The sequence below is a fragment of the Rhinolophus sinicus genome, chromosome 16 (genome assembly GCF_057876585.1).
Source record: "Rhinolophus sinicus isolate RSI-liver-muscle chromosome 16, RSI-T2T, whole genome shotgun sequence".
Taxonomy (NCBI): domain Eukaryota; kingdom Metazoa; phylum Chordata; class Mammalia; order Chiroptera; family Rhinolophidae; genus Rhinolophus; species Rhinolophus sinicus.
In genome coordinates, this window is record NC_142516.1 from 128,368,773 (window position 1) to 128,385,815 (window position 17,043).

A 17,043-nucleotide genomic window follows, 5' to 3' on the forward strand; every position below is an offset into this window, starting at 1 on the left:
CCCAATAAAACCTTTAAAAAAAATTTAATTGTAGACTTAATTAGTATTTTTTTTCTAAGCAAATTCAATGTATTTTTCAGGTTATCATATCCGGGAAAAGTCTAAGCAAGTCATAACATTGCCGATGGATGAACAATTGCTGCATAAAAGGAGGGAAGTAGTGTGTCAGACTAGACGGTGTACCTCCTACTCTGTGACATTTCCTGAAAGGTTACATGGTACAGGTAATTCACCAACAGCCTGTGCTTCTGCCCCCACACCAGAAGTTCCTGCTTCGGAGAACAAGCATAAGCTTCTTAAGGTTGCAAGGCTATGTAAAAAAAAGTGCATATAATGAACATTGGCCTAAAATGCGATATTTAAGAACAACTAAAAAATATAAAACACAGCTTTTAGTATTAATGTGTTAATATTATATTAGTTCTACTATTACTGTGTACAAGGCACTATGCAGATATAGGGAGTAGGGAGGTACTAAGATGATGGATGTTGCCCTATCTTCAAGAACTTTATACTCTACTAGGGGAGAGAAGATCAAATAGGACAACACCAAATGCCATAGTTACCTTATTTACCTGTAACTGGCATTGTGCCTGGCATATAGTAGATATTCAATTAAATGACATAAAAGAGATATAAAATGTCCTGTGAACATTTACAGGAGAGAGGCTGCATCTAATGGGGGGAATCAGGATGGATCACACGTGTTATATTTAAGTTGTTTTTTAAAAGATCTTTCCACTTTTAGCGGCTCCTTGATACCATCGCCTAATTTGATGCAAAATCTTAAGCCAACAGTCAAGGTTCTTGAATGATATCTCTCTCTTACACAAAACTGTGTCATGGCCTTGCTGTAGCTCAGATATTACCCATAATTTTCTACCTTCATGCCCCCATTCATGCCGTTCTTCATACTGAACTGTTCTTCAATCCCAACATAATCCAATTCCATTATCCCTCAAGACCCACTTCAAATTTCTCCTCTTTTACGAAGGAATGTCTTATGAAGCCTTTCCTGATCCCTCCATTCATATGTGCTCTCTCCTTTCCTTGAAATCCTACAAGATTTATTGACATTTCTCTTATAGTATATATACCATGTAGCCCTGCATTATAGCTGGGTAATATCTTTGCGTCCAGATCACAATCTGACATAAGACACTATCCACATTGCCAAACAAATGGTAGGTATTCAGTAGATCATTTTGACAGGATCAATATGAAAAGAACACTCTAGGACATAAAAACAAAATAAACCATGGTGCTAAGTTAGGAACATTTGTGGCTCATGCCTAAAATGGTCACTATTCTAGTTTGATTTTTAAACATAGGATTTAGTTGACAGGATCACAGGAGTTAAATTTAGGAGGTAGGTTGAGTCAGATTACACAGAGCCTTGACTGCCAGGATAATAAAAATGGCGTATGTTCAGTTCTCAGTAAGAGTCACTGGTGATTAAGGAGCTGGAGAGTAACAAAATCTGAAGTAGGAAAATCAAACCAGAAACAATTCTAGTTGACGCATCAGTCCTCTGGGAATTTGGTTGGAGGCAAGTCCACCACTGAGAGAAAAACTGAGTCTTACTGTACTAATAAAATTAAGTGTGTGAACCTGTAGAACTGTGAGTCCTGGAAAAGTCACTAAACTAAATACTGCTTTATAGACTTCCTGACAACCAAATTTTAAGTGCCCACCTTAATAAAAGGAAAAAGACCCACACCAAAGTAATCATTACTGAATTTGCAAACTGGTGAAAAAGAGAAGTTTCTGTATTTTTCCAGAGAAGGAGAGAAGAACATAAAAAGCACACCACACAAAGGATGGGGAATCAAAATAGCTTTGGATTCCCCATAAGTAATACTGGAAGCTGAAAGACAGTGGGAAAATATCTTTAAAATTCAGTAAGAAAAGAATTTCCAACCTGGAATCCTATGCTGAGCTAAACAATCAATGAAGGTAAAGGTAAAATGAATACATTTTTACAAATACAAAGTCTCTAAAAACTTACCTTCCCTGAACCTTTCTCAGAACATTAGAAATAAAGACATAAACCAAGAAAGAGGAAGACAAGGCATTGAAGAAACAGAAAATGCAACACAAGAGTGAGGCACAGGGAAACCCCAGAATGATGGAGAGCCAGGACAGCAGCTGTGCACCAGACAAAAAGGATGACTGCTCTCAACTGGAGCAAGTCAGGAATCTCTGGGAGACATTTCTTTAAGAATATCTGATTCTTGGTATCGATCTCAGCTCCCATTGGAGACCTGGGACAAACCATGGCAGAGAAGAGTCAAAAGAGTACGAAGATTGCTCCTGGAGCAGTTGTATGTATAGAAAGTGAAATCAGAGGTGATGTAACCATAGGACCAAGGACAGTGATCCACCCTAAAGCACGAATTATTGTGGAAGCCGGGCCAATAGTGATCGGTGAAGGTGACCTAATAGAAGAACAGGCGCTTATCATAAATGCCCACCCTAATAATATCACCCCTGATGCTGAAGATCCAGAACCCAAACCTATGATCATTGGCACAAATAATGTGCTTGAAGTTGGGTGTTATTCCCAAGCCATGAAAATAGGCTTGGGATTGAATCAAAAGCATACATAGGCAGAAATGTAATATGGACCAGTGGTTGTATCACTGGGCTTTCACAACCTAAATACGTTTGAAGTCATTCCTGAGAATACAGTGATCTATGGTGTAGATTGTCTTCGTCGGGTTCAGACTGAGCGACCACAGCCCCAGACACTGCAACTGGATTTCCTGATGGAAATCTTGCCAAACTACCACCACCTAAAGAAGACTATGAAAGGAAGCTCAACTCCAGTTAAGAACTAAGAACAATGTATGACATCAAGATAACATTTGGTCTTTGACCACTGTCTTTTGAAAGGGCCACAGTGTTTATGCCTTCTTAGCATGTTAACTTTATTTTGTAAAATTGAGATAGAGAGGAAAATAATGGATTTGCATTGTAACTATCCTATACAATTTATATAAAAATGTATTATTTTCCTATATTCTTGTTGTTTTTCTGATAATTTACAGATGTAGTTTTCTTTTGTTCTGTGAAATATTGGCTACAGATTTTAGTTATACAAAAGATTACCCATGATAAGAAAGGGCATATTGTTATGTATTTATATTCTAGCACATACAAATTAAATAAAAATGTTGATGACAAGGAAAAATAATACCTGATTCTACTTCAGGGAAAACAACAAACTGTGTGGGAAAAGTATTCTTAGTATACTACAAGTAATCTTGGTTCATGGTGACTACGTACTGAAGTAAACACTGAACATTAATCCATCTTAAATAATATGACTTTCTGGAAAGATATGGGATGAGAAATCGAGCATGTCGGGGGTGCAGAGGTGAGGAAGGACAGTTAAATACTCATTTTCCATAGTAAGATGAGTACTATATATATATATATATATATATATATATATATATACACACACACACACACATATATACACACATATATTCATATATATGTATATATATATATACACACCTTACATATATAATGTCTAAAACTGACAAATCAAGAAGTAACAATCTAAGTACACTATTTGGAAATACAGGAGCTATATGTGCATGTATAACATGTTAAAAAGTTTTAAATGTTTAAAAGACAGTGACAATGATATAACCACTTTGGATATTGGTTTGGTAATAGCTAGTAAACATAAATGCATACTGAGTAATTCCCCTGTCGGATATGAAACCTCACAAAATCTCACACATGTACGTGCATTGTTTGTTGTAGCACTGTTTGTCATAAGTAAGGTGCTTTAAATAGCCTAAGTGTCCAAAGAGCGGAAAACGGTTAAATGAAGTGTGATATCTAAATATCATGGAATACTATACAACAATGAAAATGGATGAACTGGAGCTACAAGTAACCAACATTGATAAACCTCAAAAACCATGTAGGAGAAAAAACAAGTGACAGAAAGTTAACATATTATACTAATTACATAATTTTTAGAACATACAAAATAATATTATATATTATTTATGTTATTGTGTAGTATGTATACACACACACACACACACACACACATACACACACCAACTTCAGAATCCTGATTCCCTCTGGAGCAGGAGGAAAGGTAATGGAATGGGTCAGGAAAGGGCTCATAGAGGTTTTAAATTATACTTATAGTATTTTATTTCTTAAGCTATGGCATAGTGTACATTAAGTACCCATAATATTATCTGTACTTTCTGTGTAAAACTGAAATACACAGTTTCTAGGAGGTTCTGTTAAAGTTTGGGAAACTAAACTCATACATTTAATTTTGTTCATCTCAAAACACAACTAGAGAATCATAATCCCTTATGAAAACTCTCAGAGCTTTATGTTCCAGAATTCAGAATTCTTTGGATTTTAGAAAGGTATCATGATACAATTCCATACATTACATTACACCTTCAGTGGGACTTGTAATCCAATGATGTTCAAAATAAGCATCTGACACTACTCTCTCCCCTCAGGACCAATCAGCCACCAGCCTGGCCCTATGTAAACAGCCTAAGCTGATTCCCTTTTGTAAGTGTAGGTGGAAAACAAGTGGCTGGGGACATTAGCAGATCTTCAGGGAGGACGTGGAGTCCACTCTACCTGGATTTTTAAGGACCTGGAATTTCCCTGGCTCTTTACTTAACCCAGGACACTGGTGCCCATTGCTCTGTACCCCTGTGCAACTGCACAGCATACAACACGATTCCTGGTTCCTGCTGAACCCATTTTCTGCTGTATTTAAGTTGCTAAGTAGAATACCAAGAATGACTCAACTCTACACCCTAGTCTCAGTCCTGCCTCTCCAAAGCCAATACTATACTGACACACACACACACACACACACACGAACACCAATTTGCTGTTAAAAGCTGATGCTGAACAATCTTTTTGTTTTTAACTAATGAAAAAAAGATCATTGTGCTTAGCTTATGCCCAATTAAACACCTGTTATAGTAATTAAAATCCCCTGGCAATCATCACGTGACATTCTGAATTGGTATCAGCAATATAATCAATACCCAATTCCCCGAATACCAAATTCAGTGAGCACAGGACCCAGCTGTGAAAAGGTGATTTGAAATGTCTTCTCCTCCATTAACACCACGTGGCCCAGCCAACCACCTCTACGTTGGACAAGGCTTATTTACATGTATTTATCATATTTTCCAAATGCTCGGGGCTTTCAGAGAGCAAATACAAAGGAAATCAGACACACCAAAGTGTTTTCAAGAGGAGCTCTACCATCTCTTCCTCGGGCGGGAAGCAGTACCTCAGCTTTAGAGAAGGATGTCAGCAAGCAAAGGGAGCAAAGCAAAAGCCCTACTCACCATAGAAGAGGAAGGCTTTCGTCATGTGATGACGTAGGTAGGTCCGGTTGATGGTGAAGAAACAGGCATCTGCTCCACACTGGCCCAGCTTTCCACTTTCCCCAGGCAGTGGGGACCACCAGAGCATAATGGGGTACTTATCAGTGTCCAGTTTTGTTTTCCTATTCAGGGTCAGTGCTTCTTTCTTAGGGAATGGATAGAGATGTGTAGGCTCTTCCAATATTTTTGCACGTCCATCTTGTAAATTGGAATTTTTAAACTTCTTCCTTTCCAATTTTCCCAGCTCCACCACTACCTAAGAGAAGACAATTACTAGAGTCAGACTGTTTAATTTCCTCTTGCACACCTCCCATTCATCTTGATGATTTAGTCTCTTATTAGGTTTCTACGCTGCTGCAACAAATTACCACATGCTTAGCAATTTAAAACAATACACGTTTATTATCATAGAGTTCTGGAGGTCAGAAGCCTGAAACCAGTCTCACTGGGCTAAAATCAAGGTATCAGCAAGACTATGTTCCTTTCTGGGGATTCTGGGGGCAGTGAAGGGGATCGTTTCCTTGCTTTTCTATCTTCTAGAGCCAACCACAAGTTTTGACTTGTGGCCCCCTTCCTCCATCTTCAAAGCCAGCAATGTTGCATCTCTCTGACCTTCCTTCTGTCGTCTCACCTCCAACTATAGGCAGGCAGGGTTCTCATTGGGACCACAGGGGTAATTTAGGATAATCTCCTCATCCCAAAGTGTGTCACCTTACCCCATCTATAAAGTCCCTTTAGCCATGTAAGGTAATACAGGTTCCAGGGATTAAGCATGGACAAAGCCTCCAAAATACCTACCAACAAGGGTGCCTAACTCTGCTACACACGTAAGAGATACATTTCTCCTCCGTTTCATATGCATGTATATTATCCAGAAATAGTTTTGTCTCTTAATGAAACCTGTGAGTCAGGGATATTACCTGGCTATTCCTAGAGATTACATTGTAGTGAAAATGGGTTATGAATTACCAAACGGTTTCTTTTTATTATAATTAAAGGAGTTGTAACATGGGTCTTCTATTTTTAACAATGTCCACTATGAAATCAAGATGGTGAAGCAGACTATGAGTACTGGGCTCCCTCCTACATAAAAACAAGTTTTTATTTATTTCAGGATAGTCTGGATCACTGGACAACTAAGCCATCAGTAACAGTAACCTGACAGGCAGGGTGGGCAGAGTGGAATGAAAGGGGCAGTTGTTCTCCAAAAGTGCTGCCTTTTCATCAAACTTTAAGGTTTGATATTGAATTGGCATTATAAAAATATGTTAGAGAAAGCAGTATAAAAGGGGCTGGTCTGTTTCATACATAACTAAAACATCAGTAGTCAGACTATACAACAATTAAAGTAGGTATAGGAAGACACATATTTATGTATTAACTCCTCCACCAGTCAACAGAGGACGTGACCTGTGATGCCCTCTCTTAGCAGTCACGGGTGGTGCCTTCTTTACATGCTTGTTACCCCTGGTGTCAGAATAGGGCCACTGGTCACTATTGCAATATAAAGACTGTAGCTCCCTGGGGAGGGTCGATGACTTGCACTGGATTCTCTGAGGGATCCAATGGCCAAAAAAATATTAACCACTGAGTGAAAACCAAGTAGTATTCCAAAAGGAATAAAGAATGATATTAGCTTTAAAAAATCATGAATTACCTGTGACACCAAAGTCAGCATTAGAACAGTAAAACAATCACTGAAAACTCAAGTTTAACGAACCCATGCCAATAGCTTTCTCAACATTTTTATGATACCATAATAATGTGGCTTTTCCCCAGAAGCTTGATGGAATGGAGTTGACGTGTAGCCAAACACCATCCTTTCACCCAACCTTCTCTGCAAATGTACATCCAACAACTTTAAAGACAGGCTTTTAAAAAACCATGGGATATAACTTCAAAGAGAGATTTTGCTCCACATTTCTAATCAATGTCTGTTATGTGAGATATAAGCTCATTTCCGAATAATAAGGACTGCTTTAGGACAGAGTTTTCTGCCAAACAGCTTTTAAAAAAAAAATAGTTAGCCTTAGATATCACTGTCAGGTGGTAGGAAATATGGGGGGATAAAGGAACATATTATAGAAATCTATGAGGATAAAATCAACCAAATCCAAAATCTGAGAAATTCAAAAGCACAAATGACCTAGTTTCTTCAACAAATCCATGACATGGAATAAAAGGTAAGGCAAAAGCAACTTTTATAGAAAAGAAAAAAAAAAACTTGCAACACACCAACTAAATGCAATGTGTGGGATTTGTTTATTCCAGATTTAAACTAACCCATTATAAAAGACTTTTTTGAGATAATCAAGGAAAATTTAACATGGCCTAGGCTATAGATGATGCTGAGTAATTATTAATTTTGTTAAGTGTGACAATAATAATATGGTTATACTAAATTTTTAAAAGTTCCCATCATCAGAGAATCATACTAAAGTAAATCCAAGTGAAATAATATCCAAGCAAAACTGGATTTGCTTCAAAATACTCCAAATGTATCAATGAACTATTTGTGCAATTAAAAATTAAATATATACACACACACATATATCTCCAAAGAATTTACAGGTAGTATATACAAAATATAGTTAAATGTGAGTAGAAAACAGTATCTCAGATGAATGATTTCCTCCAGAGAACTACAATGTTGTAGCTTAACTGCATGTCAACATAACATTTTCGTGTTTAGATTATTTATTAATTATGATAGAAGATCTTTTATAGGCTGAGCTGTGTTCCCCCCAAAATCCATCTGTTGAAGCCCTAACCCCCCATGCCTCAGAATATGACTGAGTTAGGAGATCGGTTCTTCAAAGAGGTAATTAAGTTAAAATAAGGTCATAAGTTAAGATAAGGTCATTCAATATGACTGGTGTCCTTATTAAAAAGAGGAGATTAGGACACAGACAAGTACAGAAGGAAGACCATATGCAGACAGAGGGCAGAGACGGCCATCCACAAGCCAAGGAGAGAGGCCTCAGAAGAAACAACCCTGCTTGCTGGCCCTTGATCTTGGACTTCTAGCCTCCACAACAAAAAGAAAATAAATTTGTGTTGTTTAAGCCACAGAGTGGTACTTTACTATGGCAGCCCTAGCAAACTAATACAGGATACAAGACATGATTTTTTTTTTAAATGTACCCTTCCTTTATGCTGCTTATGTGGCAAATTATTTCATCTGCCTTGCCTACAAACCAGTAAAATCAGAAATGGTCCTAAATACATAGGCATTATATATTTTCATCTAGAGTGTTTTAAATGCCACAACTCTGAACATTGAAGCATTCAATGTATCAGTGAGAACTGGGAAATACCCCAAACCATATTATTAGTGGCAAACTGAAACTAAGACTCAGACAAATGTTTAACTCCAGTAATTATACCTCCTCTCACACTCTGGAAGCTTAGAAATGATATGATATGCATACCAAAAACATGGCAACTTAGTCTGACATCAAAAGTAAGACTCTTAGCTTGGACACGGGCATTCCTCATCACTGGAGAAAGTGCTAAAGTAAATATCTAATAAGATCAAAGTTTTCTCATAACTTCCCATAGAAAGAAGCAGAAAACTCCAGCCCTTTCTGCTCAGGCAGGTCCTAGTAGCTCCAAGACAGACAAAAAAAGGAGGCAAGTGTTTCCTCTGAGTGGAATCCTTATTTGGCAGCGGGTGGCAGAATACTGCGCCCAGCTATTGGCCAAAGTGCTCTTATAAGCATTATCTCATTCAATCCTAATCAAGAAGGGAGCTCCCCTAAAGTGAAACAGCCCAGAAAACACCTCCGTTTCCATCAGCCCCACACCTGAACTACTAACATCCACAAATAATCTTTAAGTCCTTTGGATTTTGAAATGAACAGCTGGTACTTGAATGGTTGCTAAATATATATGAATTCATATCTGTACTTTTACTCTCCATGTGTAATTTTTACTTTAAATTGAAATCAGCAAATGAAGTTCAGAATAACCAGCTAAGTGAAGTAAGTGGGAGGACTAAAGAAATCTTTCAGTTCATTCACCATGACACAATCCTTGGTCAAGCAGCGTACTTGTATGTCAAGAATGACAAATTTATAAATGCTGATGTTGTGTTATGCAGAACAGACTGTCTTGTTCTCAGAATAGGCTTTCTTAAGAATGCCACCTTTCAAAAGTGATTACAATAGGGGACTTTGAGGAAGCCATCAAATGTTGACCCCATAAGACAAACTGAGCTGTACTTTCCTCTAAAACCAGGACCCTACAAGAGTCACAAACTGAATCCCCAGCTCACTGATTTTGTTTGTACCTGACACACCCACTCACTAAAACTAGTTTCATCTGTTAAAAAACAAAGTATTTCTAGTACCTTAGACAGAAAACCCTGATCCTGAAAGATAAAGCAAAACATAAAGCACTTGGAGAGAAGAGGGTGGGGCAGGAGTGGTGGCAAAGGCCCAGGAATCAACACTACACAACCCAAATTCTTGGTACCTGGAGTGTGACAAGCAGAAAGATGGTAGCTGTGATGCACAGGCAAGATGCCCAAAGCTTCCTCCTCTGAGCCCGCATCGTGCTGCTCTGCCCTGGGTGACTGACAGAGGGCTAGCCTGGCTACCAGGTGTTCTCCAGTCAGCCCATAGCCTGAGACAATCTCACGTGGAGGGACCATCTGGGTGCCAATTTCCTCCACTGCCATTCCTGCTGGGCCCTGGTCTCCATGAAGGACTGAGATCCGAGGTTTTGAGTGGGCCTGGCTTGGCATTGAGAGGGAACAGCATGCAGTCTTCTTAAGCTATCATCAGAGCTGCTGGCGATTCTTCAGACCAGAAGACATCAAAAAACTCTGTAATAAACGAATAATCTTTTAGCCATAGTGCAGATTTAATAAATGTAGTCTTTCAGGGTTATCATGTAGAAACCCAAAATTTGACAACGGAAAGGAACCTTAGAAATTATGTAGTCCAAATGCCTCACTCATAGATAAGAAAACCAAACCCAGAGAATTGGAGTGACTTGCTCAAGGTCATACAGCCCATTGAAGGAGAGTGACAGGTCTACAATCGGGTCTCGAGTCTGAAATTCTGTTTCCACTTAATTTTCTCTGCCACCAAAAGGCTGCATTCCAGGAGTCATTTACACTTCCTTCAATCTAGGTTTCAACGGAGTAGAGAAATGGAATAGAAATTACCAGGACTATCCACCCACTCCTGTAAAAATCAGGAAAATAAATAAAAATTTCAGGTTTTGATAAAAAATAGGTAACGATTAACTGGCCCCAACTCCACCCAAGAAAAACAACTTCAGCCACAACATAAGGAATTCTGATTATTGATTTATTTCCTTAGTCTTTTATGACGAACGTAATAAAGCAGTGGGTTGTGCGGGCAATATGACACTGGAAGTTTTGAAATAAGATTTTCATCTATCTGAAATGCAGAATCTTTTCAAAACGTTTTTTAAATGAACTAAGTCCCATAAAATGCCTTTTGTTCCCAGGGTTCTATGAAGTCAAGTGTCTTGGGTAAAGGACACTGTGGAATCCAGCACAGATCAAAGGTCAAACTTCCTCCAGCCTGTACAGCACTGCTTTCAAGGATTCCACAGATGTGATTCTAAGGTCTGATTGTTTCTCTCTCAGATACAGAATTAAATATATAGCTAGAAATATAAAAATGATGTAGAATTCTGGTTAAAAACTTTGGTTTTAAAAGTGTGCTCCCTTTAAGGTACAGATGTACCTTAATTTACTTTTAAGTCCAGAATACTTTTTCCCCCTCACCTACGAAATGAGTCTTGGTCTCAGAAATCGCCAAAAGTACATTTTTCTTTCATCCATGGAATTACCACAATCCACAGTGACTAAGGGAATGAGCTATAGACTCAGTCTGCAGGGATTCGTATCTCAGCTCCCCAGCTGTTTTAACCTATCCCATAACTAAATTTCCAAAACGTAGATAATAATGGTACCTAATTAGAGTACTTATGAGAATTGTATAAGATTGACAAAACGTTTATTTCAGAGTCTGGCACATAAATATCCAATAACTATTTACTATGTTATTTTTAAATATTATTATAATTTTTATTATACCTTTAAGTGGAAAAATAAAGTTGAATTCATATAAAGTATGTTGCTGCCCAATCAATTGGAACGTGAAAAGGAGAAATACTTTGCCAAAGAAAAGGAGATCACTAATATTTGTTGAGTGACCTGTTATGAGCAAGACTTTTCCTAAATACTCAGCATGCATGAGCTTTCAGTCCTCACAACTACTCCATGAAGTAGCTATTCTACACATTTTGTTTTGTTTTGTTTTCCCCTTTCTTTGATTCAGGCAGATAACCTGAGTGTTAGCATTATCTGATGGGAATTTTATAGTCTTACTGTAAAATATAAAAAAAAATGAATAAACTTCAGAGTAATTACTATCCTCACTTTTAAGGGTGAGAAAACTGAATTTGAAGGAAGTAATTTGCCCAAGACCATAATTTTGATAGATATTAAAATGAGAAACTAGTCAGACTCTGAAGTTTATATTTAACAAGTTTACATTCTTTTATATTTAACAATAAGACTATAAAATTCCCACCAGATAATGCTAACACTCAGGTTATCTGTCTGAATCAAAGAAAGCAAAAGAAAAAAAAGTGTGTAGAATAGTTCTGTCGGCTGGTATACCAGAGAAAAAAGTCACAGAAATCTGTAAGAACCTGAAAAGCATCTTTCCTTCTACTCAGTAGACCCTAGTAGCTATTAGCTACACAAAACATGGGGCTAGCACTTAGGGTTCCTGGCTCTGTCATTTACATATAACATACATTTGGACAAGCTACTAAATCTCTCTTAGCCTCAGTTTCTTCATAGTAAACACTAAATGTTAACTACCATTATTTCCCTTTCACAATAGAAAGATTATCAAATTGTCACTTTATATGCAAAAGCAATTTATTATAGCTACTCACATAATTAATGTAAGCCAGATTAGGTAATGAAATAATATTACCACCTTAAATGAGTATAAAATTATATCTTTTTTTGTTTGTTTAACGAGATCATTTTTTAAAAGATTTTTAGATATATCACTCCCCTCAATTTATTGATAGTCATTTTGTAAAGTGGGTAAGTTATAATTATCAGTTCCCACAAATAAGGAAATCGAGTCCCTGTGAGTTTAAGTGATCTGTCCAAGACCATAGTTTTTAAAGGTTGAACTGGGTCTAGGAATCATGTCACCTGCAAGGGTTTCCAGGCAGGAATTCCCTCCCGTACTCAGGAATTTTTTTCACTTTCCCATTCCCGAATTCTGCGAAAAGTTGGCCGGGAAATCAGGGAAATTGGCTCCTTGAACCCAGTAATCCCCACAATGGGAAATAAATGTACTACTCACAAAATCTCTTAGACATTTTTCCTATTTATCACTAGGGTTTCCAGGTGGGAATTCCCGCCTGTTCTCGGGGATTTTTTTTGCTTTTCCATTCCTGAATCCCAAGAAAAATTGGTCAGGAAATCAGGAAAATCAGCTCCTTGAACCCAGGTGACTAGTAGTATCGGCCATCACTTTGTGGAAACAATTCATCATGGAGAACAGAAAACAGTTTATATCTCAGGATTCAGGAACAGGAAAGCGGAAAAAAAATTCCTGAGAATGGGCGGGAATTCCCGCCTGGAAACCCTACCTGACTCCAAGCTCAGCAGAAAGGAAAGAGATGGGGAAAACTGTGACAGCTTGTTACGTGTACAAAAGAGTCAGGTATACAGGGAAACAAAAGATGGAGAATGTGTGTGAGGACATTCTTTGGAATATTTTTACAGCTACCACATAGCTTAGGCCTTTCCTAGGAACTATTAAAGTCTTTACATGGCTGTACATACTATGATAGAATTTAAGGTTACAAATTCCCTTCCATCCAAAGAATATCAACTGAGGTTATATTCCCAAAGCCAGAAGTACAGTGGGGTCTCAGGGACCAACTGTGGTTAAATACTCACCACTAAATAACAGAACCAGCTAGGGTAGATGGTATTATGATTGATAGCATGCATCCATCAACCAGACCTCAGGGCACATCAACCTATACAATCTAATATATGGTAATAATTCACCCAAGAGCTTGTCATTAAGTCAGCAGTACCCCGACTGGTGGGACAGATGGGCTTGCAGAGAGCTCCGTGAAGGCCACCAAGCACCAATGCAACTCCCTTCTGTTTCATCACTGCCTGAAGGGTGAATCTCAGAGTCCTCCAACAGGGGAGGTTGCCCCAAAACACTCCTTTCCAGGACGGCAATGTGTGTTTGTTCAGATAAGCATGGCAGATAACACGTGAAATGGATTCTCACTAACCAACCCTTTTAACCTTGGAGCTGAGCTCCTAAAACGCATTGTGCAGCTGGTAAGCACTGCCTGGGGCTGGCCATCTGCTGCCCGGAGAGGGGTATGGCACTGAGCATGACTACCTCATACTCCTGCAAGTGCTAGTCCGTCAAAACCAGGAACACTTTCACCCCAAAATAATTTCAGATTTCTCCACTTTATTTTCAATTAAAATGGACAGAAGAGAGACTGAATATTTTAAAGTGAATTAGCAGCCTGAGGATGCCAGCCTCAAATTGCAGCCATGCACGGCCAGTCCAAAGTATAGGTTAAGGGTCTCAGAAATGGGACTAAGGTGATTTCTGCCCTGCACCTCTCAGTGAGAAAATGAGAAACCAACCCTAGGTGATGCATGGGGTTTTCCAACGCTGACAGTTTGTGTGTCTCTACGTTTCTCTCCCTCTCCCCACTGGCAGGGGAAAGAGAGGTCAGGGAAGACTCCTTCCATGTCTCTTCCCCAGTAACTGGTAAGTTAACTGAGCTTAAGGTTCTACCCTGGAGTCTTTAGAAGAAATGTATCTAATTACCAAATTATTCATACTAAAGTATGATTTCTCAAATAGGTTTGACTCTCCCAACATATGTTTTCAGTTTATAATGTATAAATCCTCAAAACTCCCCTCAAATAGTGGCTGTCCTGGGAAAGACAGGTGATGAGATAGGCTTGATGCAAAGGTTTCAGGGAGTTTGGACAACTCTGCAGGCACTTTTTACCTACTGCCTTTCAATTCCACTTGTCCTCATCAACACTCCTCATTTATTCCTACTTGGTTTCTCCAAAAGCCTGGTAACTGGTGTTTCTACCAGTCTGACCCCTTGCACTCTCCACTTAGCTGTAGAGTTGTTTCTGGAATGCAGGTTGGAAATCCCTACTCTGATTAAAATCTTTTGTTTCCCAAAGATTTCAAGATACAGATAAAACTCTTTAGGTGAGAAAACACTACCTGGACCCCCACCTTGTTTCGCTAGCTTTCCTTCCCCCTCTCTCCACCACATATACCCTTTGTTCCTGCTATTCTTGGAGTGTAGCTTCCTGTTCTGTGCTCTGGTCCCTACCTACACCATCCATACCTCTTGCACTATCCTAGCCATTCTCCAAGGCTTTCAAGACCATCTGCTTTGGGGAAGACTTACTACTCCCCAATGCCAAGTCCGGACATCTAGAGCCACATATATCACTGTGTATTTGTTTTCATTACAACAAAGGATAGAAAGCAGGAAACTGGGGGATTTTAGTAAACTTTCAAAAATGCTTTATTGGGTTAACACAAAATAATTGTTGAACATCAAAAAGTTGACCTATTTTATTAATTTGCAGAAGACTTTCTTGGTGTTGTGACTGTCCCTTGGGCATCTGACAAACGTGTGATGGTTCTGCAGTTTCTACTTTCACCTAATTTTCTTTAACATGTATTTGTGTTAACATGTTCCTCACTCTTTTTTAATGGACTTCATATTTTGCTGAGCATTTATTTTTATGTAAAGAGTGCTTTGGGTTGCAGATTTCTATCGGGCAAGGTCATCCTCTTCAGCCAAGCACACATTTCAGGCGAGACAAATAGAGAATAATGAGAGAGAAAGGAGTACTGGAATCCATGTGAAGCAACACAGGTGATTAATGGGGAAGCAGAAGTTGTAGCCCAAACACCTTCACATTTGTATTGCAGAACTGAAGGTGATGCCATTCTTAAATTCTGGACACACAGGGAAGCACTCAAAGTATGCAGTATTAATACACTCTCACTTAGTGGATCTATTTAACCTAGAAACTAAATAAAACTATATACCCAGGTCAGAAAAATATATACCCTCCCCAAAAAAAGACTGCCACATAAAAGTATTTTTAAAAAGCCCCAAATACAAGTGTTCACAAGGAATTGGGTTTTTAAATGAGGTAAGGGAACAAAACTGAAGATTACATATCACATTAAGAACTGAGCCAGCATTTAAATATGGGTTAGAAATGTCTGCATACTGAATAATACTTATACATAAATGAATATCATTATTGTTTGTCCAAACTATGTTTTTTATTTCCTAAAGTTAACTCTAGTTTGAGTGTTTTTTTCAAAAATGTTCTGTGTGTAAGATAACACTTGAACTTACACTTTTTTTTAATTGAATAAAAGATGAGCCATGAAAACAGTAACACTTGAGATTGTGTATTTAATTCACTGTTACACACTGCCATCTAGCAGGAAGCCAGCAAGCAAATGAAGAGTTACTACAACAATTTCAAAAATGGACCGGACCCTAAAGATCCTCTGATGCTCCATGGCCTCTGGCTTGCAGGCGGGAAGAGACAGTTCTAAAACTGAGGCTAGGGTGCTGTCTAGATTGGTGGCTCTGCTGCTTTAGTGTACAAATACCTGGGCTGCTTATTCAATGCAGATGGCCAGGCCTCACCTGAAAGCCCTCCATTTGGAAACGAACCACCATGGAAACAATGCCCTAGTTGTAGTGTGACATCACTAGCAAGTCCAAGATGGATCATGAGCTTCAAGGGTGTCTCATCTTGAGAGAGGAGAATGAGGTCCTAAAGACCAACTTGCCACATTCAAAACTGTGGCAAGCCAGTGTATTTAATGCATTCCACAATGAAATTAACAATCCAAGTCACCACTTACATAACACTACCCTGCTATTTCAAGGATCTGTGGCAATGTGTAGAGAGCAGCCTGTTGGAGCTGTGGTGTTAAACAAACATCATTTTGCGTGGCATTTGCTATATATTAAAGAGTCATTTAAAGATTCCCAGAAAAAGTCTTAAAATTACACCAATGTTATTTCTGTATCTTACACAAAATGAGTTCTATTATGAGGGCGCTAATCGCATACAAAAATACCTAGGAAATGGCTTTGCATATAGATAACCAAAGCCTGCTTGCTGTTCTGGGGTTCTCCCTGGTCATTTTCTCCATTATAGGTGCCATGCTCTCTACAGCTGGACAGTCGGAATCACGACTTCAACACACAATTCTAGCAACAAGTGATTCTCAATGAAGACGTGGGGAAGAAGGAAACAATTCACAGTCCGCAATGGCAGAGTTAGGTTCTCTAACTGGTGGGGCTGGGAAGATCGTGGCGGACAGGGAGGTACGAGAAAATCTTCATTTCATCTTCATTTCGAGGCGCCAGGAACTGCGTGCCTCCCTGGGCTCCTGCAAGGGCGCCTGCCTGCCTCCCACCGGGGCTTTTCCAGCAGCCAGATAGGTTGAAATCTCAGGCAGTAGCTCTGGAAAGCACTGCCCAAGGTTTCCCAAAGCAGACTTGATTTCTT

The 17,043-nt window shown here is 38.8% G+C and overlaps 1 protein-coding gene and 1 pseudogene across 3 annotated transcripts in view; one reads left to right on the top strand and one right to left on the bottom strand.

Annotated features, from left to right (window-relative positions):
- Positions 1–17,043, bottom strand: part of POFUT3 (protein O-fucosyltransferase 3) — an 81,728-nt gene that overhangs the window by 58,374 nt on the left and 6,311 nt on the right. For 2 of the 3 annotated variants that reach the window (XM_019743190.3, XM_019743189.3), the window contains exons 2-3: positions 9,882–10,233; positions 5,367–5,661 (exon numbers count right to left, since the gene is read on the bottom strand). In XM_019743190.3, coding sequence (XP_019598749.3) covers positions 5,367–5,661; positions 9,882–9,959 — 373 coding nt within the window. In that variant the 5' untranslated portion in view covers positions 9,960–10,233. The remainder of the gene's footprint in view (positions 1–5,366; positions 5,662–9,881; positions 10,234–17,043) is intronic. The other variant, XM_074329676.2, reaches the window with a different exon arrangement.
- LOC109453460 (dynactin subunit 6 pseudogene) lies at positions 2,277–2,915 on the top strand (annotated as a pseudogene).